At 45.0% G+C, this 6,283-nt stretch overlaps 1 protein-coding gene across 1 annotated transcript; it reads right to left on the reverse strand.

Annotated features, from left to right (window-relative positions):
• Positions 1 to 1,914: 1,914 nt before the first annotated feature.
• FGFBP3 (fibroblast growth factor binding protein 3) lies at positions 1,915 to 4,547 on the reverse strand. Its single transcript, XM_019019988.4, has 2 exons — positions 4,402 to 4,547; positions 1,915 to 4,055 (listed from the first exon to the last, which is right to left on the reverse strand). The coding sequence occupies exon 2, from the start codon at positions 3,975 to 3,977 to the stop codon at positions 3,201 to 3,203; it is 777 nt and encodes a 258-aa protein (XP_018875533.3). The 5' UTR covers positions 3,978 to 4,055; positions 4,402 to 4,547; the 3' UTR covers positions 1,915 to 3,200.
• Between the last annotated feature and the right edge of the window lie 1,736 nt (positions 4,548 to 6,283).

Below are 6,283 nucleotides of genomic sequence, written 5' to 3' on the forward strand. Positions count from 1 at the left end.
TTCAGGTCTTTTATATTCTTACCGATTTTCTATCTTCTTTTTCTATTTATTACTGAAAGAGAAATGTTGAAGTCTCCAGATAAAATAGCGAATTTATCTATTCCTCCTTTCAATTCTATTAGTTTTTGCTTCATGTATTTTGTTGCACTGTTAGGTACACTCACATTTAGGATTGTTGTCTTTTTTGTGAGTTGATCCTTCTCTCGTTATATAATGTCCCTCTTTATCCTTTTCCTTTGTTTTGGAGTTTACGTTGTTGGATGTAGCCACTTGTGGTAAGCAGAATAATGCTCCCACTTCTCCCACCCCTGCCCCGTGTTGACATCTTAATCCCCAGAACCTGTGAATATATTGGGATAAATTGCATTAGATTTCAATGGGAAATTAAGGTTACAGATAGAATTAAGTCGGCTAACCAACTGAGCTTGAGATTGAAAAACTATCCTGGATTATTTGAATGGGCCCCATGTATTTATAAGCGTCTTTTTAAGTAAAAAAAGAGGGAGGCAAGAAAGAGGGAGTCAGAGAAGGAGATGTGATGATAAAAGCAGAGGTTGGGGCCGGGCACCGTGGCTCACGCCTGTAATCCCAGCACTTTGGGAGGCCAAGGCGGGCGGACCACGAGGTCAGGAGATCGAGACCATCCTGGCTAACATGGTGAAACCTTGTCTCTACTAAAAAAAAAAAAAAAAATACAAAAAATTAGCCGGGCGTGGTGGCAGGCGCCTGTAGTCCCAGCTACTCGGGAGGCTGAGGCAGGAGAATGGCGTGAACCCAGGAGGTGGAGCTTGCAGTGAGCCGAGATCGCGCCACTGTACTCCAGTCTGGGCGACTGAGCAAAACTCCGTCTCAAAAAAAAAAAAAAAAAAAAAAACAGAGGTTGGAAGTAGATGATAGTTGGCTTCGAAGACAGAAGAAAACCAAGGGCCAAGGAATGTGGACAGCTCTAGAAGCTGGAAAGGGCAAGGAAATTGATTCTTCCCTAGAGCCTCCATTGTTCATTTCTACTCAGGTTGGCCTGACTCCCTGCTGCTTCTAGCTTGACCTTTTCTGACTCTTGTTTTGGCCTTGAACCTTGTCCTGTTGAATAGCAAGATTGGAACTTACCCAGAGTTTTCTTTCAATCAGCAGAATGTGGAAAACTAAGATACATCTTTCAGGTGATAGTGTACCCACCATGCTTACAAGCAATTCACAGGCCCTGTGCATAATCAAAGAAAGGGGAATACACAGAGGTGAGAATACCAGGAGGTAGGGATCATGTAAGTAAATATATTATATACTTACAGTCTGCCACCATATGTAACTTGTAAAGAGAATAATGATTTACTCTTATTTGAAGAATTAGAATTTAACTGATTTATTATGAACAAATTTTGTGTTGAGATCATAGGTGTTTAGGGTGCAAGGACTATGAAGTTGTTGTTTTAATATAGTATGCAATGGTATGCTTCAAATGGAGGACCAAAATATTCAGAATAAAGCGATCTCACCTTGTTAAGGGAATGACCATGAGGATTTAACTTCAAGTTCCCAAATAAGTGGTTGCAACACACACACACACACACACACACACACACACACACACACATATATACATACACACACATTTATATATATAATGGAAAAACATATATATATATATAGTTGCCCCTCCACATCCGTGGGCTCTGCATCCACAGATTCAACAATGGATGGGAGGAAGGTGGGGAGGAAGGGAAAAAGAAAGAGAACCAGGGTGCAAATCAAATAGAACAATGATAAGGCCAGGTGGCTCCCAGTTCGTGACTCTTGCTTTATGTCAGCTTCTTAGTTTCTGTCTTTTCCCAGCAATTCAGGATGTGTTTAAGAACTTAATTCAAGGTGTACTTGGAAGTAGATCAAATGCAGGTAGAATTTCCATTGCCTTGCCACTTCTTTAAATCTAACCATACAGTTTTTATTGAGCACCTAACATACACACACAGTCTCTCATTACATCACACTAAAAATGAAATACATTAATAATTAGTTACATGAAACAGAGAGATACAACTTCCATAATGGTCAAAATGACTCTGAGATACATACTTACATTTTAGCTGTTTTAAAAAAAAAATCAGATATAAAGAGAATCACTGTTTACTGGAGCACTCAACATCTATAATTCCTTCTAAATGCAGAAGGTTAATGGGAAAGTTCCAGAACATTAGTCACCATTTCGTTAAAAAGTAGCACTTCTAGTGGCACACCCCTGTAGTCCGGGCTACTCCGGAGGCTGAGGATCACTTGAGACTGGAATGTCGAGGCCGCAGTGAGCCATAATTGCACCACTGCTCCAGTCTGGATGACACAAGACCCTGTCTCAAAAATAAAAATAAAGTAGCACTTCTAAGCCAAGTGCAGCTGTGCATGCTTGTAGTCCCAGCTACTCCTACTCCTAGCTATTCTGGAGGCTAAGATGTGAGGATCCCTTGAGGCCAGGAGTTGGAGACTGCAGTGCCTATTATTACACCTGTGACTAGCCACCGCGCTCCAGCCTGGGCAAGCCAGACCCTGTCAGGGGGAAAAAAAAAAAAAAAGTAGCTCTTCTAAAAGAATGGAAAGGAAATCATTCTGCAAAACTTTCCGTGGAGCCAGTTTTGACCTGTGAGGCTTCTGTCCCTATAGAGGTTATCTATGACACCCACCACGCCGCATCCAAGTTTATACCAATTCAGAAAGGGAAAAAAGTCTGCAGTCTTGTTAGCTGATTAAGTGAGAAGACATTGATTCAACCTGGCTCAGGTCGGCAATTGCTCATGGCTGCATTTAATAGAAATGTTAAACAATAAACATTGCATCCCCCTCCCCACATGGGACTCACATCACTTTAGTCACTTTATCTCCCCCTTATTCTCAGCCTCTCTCTGCATCGATTTCTCTCCCCAGTCTCCAGTTTTTGCACATTTAAGGTACGCCTATTTCTGTTTCCATTATTTTTCCTGCTCTTAATCAGGACTGAGACTTTTCAAAATTTTTAACTTCTCTGCTATCCCAGAGATTCTCCATACCCCTTACACTCTCATCACAAGCATCTCACCCTTACCCTTGCCCCCACCCCCATTCGAGAACCTGGACTTCTCCCCAATCTCTATCACAGTACCCCCCGGTCTAAGACGCCCTTAGCTTTCCCTTCCCCACGCCTCCCCCATCAACCCTCCCTAAACCGGCAGGCAGTCTCAGCCGTTCCAGAAATTGACAAAGAAGTTGCAGAGGGAGTGCCACTTCTCAGCGCAGTAGCTCTCTGTGAGCTCCGCGTTCCCGTCCAGCCCGTCGGGGTAGGGCCTGGTCCCCATGGGTCGCTCCTCGTTGGGGACCAAGGCCGCCTTCCTCTTGCCCTCGTTGGTCTTCCTCTCTGAGGGGTTTTCTTTGGGCGGTGCGCTTTGGGGAGGCGGGGTTCCAGCGGCTGGGCCGGGCGCACGCTCCCGGGTCCGCCCCCGGTTCCGGGCCCGGGGCTTGGACTCCCCCGCGAATCCCGCGACGGTGGGGCGTGCAGGCGGGGACGCGCGGGGCACTAGCCACAGCTCGGCGCCGTGGCCCTTCTTGCCCGCGCACAAGCGGGCCTGGAGCGGCGCGGGGTCGTGACAGGGCCTCCGCTTCTTGCGCAGCCCTCCCAGCACCTGCTTCCAGAAGTGCGCGCGGCGAGCGGCGTAGGCTGCGCAGCGCTCCGGATGCCCGCGGTAGGCGCACTGGTGGCGCGCCCCGTCCGGGCTCTGGCAGCGCAGCGCCAGCTCGCTGCCCGCTGCGGCCCCCGGGGCGGGCAGCAGGAGCTGCCAGCTGCACGCGTGCTGCTCGGGGCTGAGGAAGCGACCCGAGGAGCCGCCAGTGGGCCCGGGGACCGGCTCCGCCACGTTGCTAGCCGCCCCTTTCTCCCTTCGAGCAGCCGCGAGGAGGCAACCACTCAGCAGCAGCAGCAGCGACGGCGACAGCGACGCTCGCAGCCTCGGAGGACTCATGCTCCGCGGTTTCCGCGCTCCGCTGTTCTCAGACCACGTTTGTCAGGGCTGGACCAGGCAAAGAGCATTCCCCAGGACCTGCGGACAGAGGCAGAGACTGCCACCGAGCGACGCGCAGCGCTTCGCCCAGACACATGCACCTGCGAACTACCCTTCCGCAGACTTTCTAGAAGCTGCAGCCTGCGAGGAGACCCTCTGAGGAGCTTTCCTGGGGAAACTGCTTACTGTCTAAATAATCACTTTCAAACCATGTATGCATTGAGATTTTCTTCCCCTTGCAAATACGATAGCAAAACGATGCATGATAATTGCCCCCTCTACCCCTTCCTTCATTTTCTCCCTTCTCCAACCTGCAATAAACTATCTACAAAATCATTTCAGATGATTCCTTGGAAACATGCACTTTACCACACTTTGAACTTACCGAGTTCTGGGAGAGGCGCCAAAGCCTTGTTAGGGTAGAGGGAACGACTGCACGGGGGAGTAGTCTGTTTTAGCCGGCTCCCTGTGAATGAACGTGGTATCAATGGAACAGAAGGGGCCTACCCTTCTTCGCCCCTCCCCGATTTCTCTCACACTGAGAGACTTATCACCGCCGCGCTTCTCTCTCTCTCTCCCTCTTTCTCTCTGTCTCTCCAGATGGATGATGGAAGCGGTCCTGTAGTATGAAATACAAATCTTGTATTTTGCTTCCAATGTTTAAAATAATCAGGCAAAATTAACCAAGTTTTTCTTCTTTCACGTACTTAACCATCCAAAAAATAAAAATTAAACAAAAGATCTAAGTTTTAAAAGTTAAATAAAATGAAACAAAACAAACTTCAGTATTCTAAACTAGGCATTTTTTACACAATTATATCATTTACATTCTATTTCTCATATTCTGAGTTCTACGTTTTTACCTATTATTTCCAATAGCCTTTCTTAAGACTCTCAATAATTGTTACTACTAATAAAAATATAATATCCTAGTTTGTTAACATACAATAGTCCCAGCAGTTCACCCAGGAGTGGACATTTGGGCTTTTGATTATTTTTAGGTATTAGAAATCAGTTATAAGTGTCCTCCAAAAATTAGAAGTTTAAAAAAATTATTTGTATTATAGTAGTTGAACGGTAAGATTACCAATTGAAATGGTATAATAGTTAAGAACGTGAGACCAGCCTGGCCTGGTGAAATCCCGTCTCTACTAAAAATACAAAAATTAGCCAGGCGTGGTGTCAGACGCCTGTAATCCCAGCTACTCAGGAGGCTGAGGCAGGAGAATCACTTGAACCCGGGACAGAGCGAGACTGCCTCTCAAAAAAAAAAAAAAAAAAAAAAGAGAGAATGAATGTGTTCTTGAATCTTGAAAACGTTACATTTAAGCAAAGCTGCTTTTTCTGGAGGGGGGGATTGTGTGTGTGCGGGGGTTGGTTGGTTGGTTGGTTGGTTGGTTTTGAGACGGGGGCTCACTCTGTCACCCAGGCTGGAGCGCAGTGGTGCTATCTCGGCTCACTGCAACCTCTGCCTTCCCGGTTCAAGCGATTCACCTGCCTCAGCCTCCCCAGTAGCTGGAATTACAGGCGCCTGCCACAACACCCAGCTAATTTTTAGTGAAGAAGGGGTTTCACCATGTTGCCCAGTCTGGTATCGAACTCCTGACCTGAGATGAGCCACCTGCCTCAGCCTCTCAAAGTGCTGACCAAGCAAAGCTGTTTTTTCTTTTTTTTTTTTTGCTCTTTTTAAAAATTTTATTTAGAAGCCTACTTGTAGAAGTTAGCATAATTTTACAGATTATTAGAAAAATTCAATTATTTTCTCTCTGCAAACAGTTATAATAGGTTAGGAATAATAGATTAGAAATGTACTACATTGCAAAACAGTGGCCTATAACTATCTGTACATTTACTGTGCACCTTAAGGAAAAGAATTTGACAGTGTGCTATACTTACACTGCAGGTAACATATTTTTATGCTATCACACAAAACTGACCAGTGGTAGTGCTTGAATTTATAAATGGCCATTAAACAGAATATTTAAACTCAGATGTATATTTAGCATGCTAAAAAGGGAAAAAAATTTCAACTGAAGTTCTGTGGCTCATCAGTTCAAATGTTTCATGGCATTTTTTTCTTTAAATGAAAAATTTTGATATTGTAAAACAAATAATTTTACATAATAAATGCAAAAGGATAAAATTTTCTAAATTTTTAGAAAGAATATTTCCATTCATTTTGTCATGGGTTTTGTGTGGCTCCTTTTAATATATTCATCATATTAATAAGACACTGGTCCTATACCACTTTCAGAGTCCATCTTCAA

This window comes from Gorilla gorilla, chromosome 8 (genome assembly GCF_029281585.2).
Source record: "Gorilla gorilla gorilla isolate KB3781 chromosome 8, NHGRI_mGorGor1-v2.1_pri, whole genome shotgun sequence".
Lineage (NCBI taxonomy): Eukaryota > Metazoa > Chordata > Mammalia > Primates > Hominidae > Gorilla > Gorilla gorilla.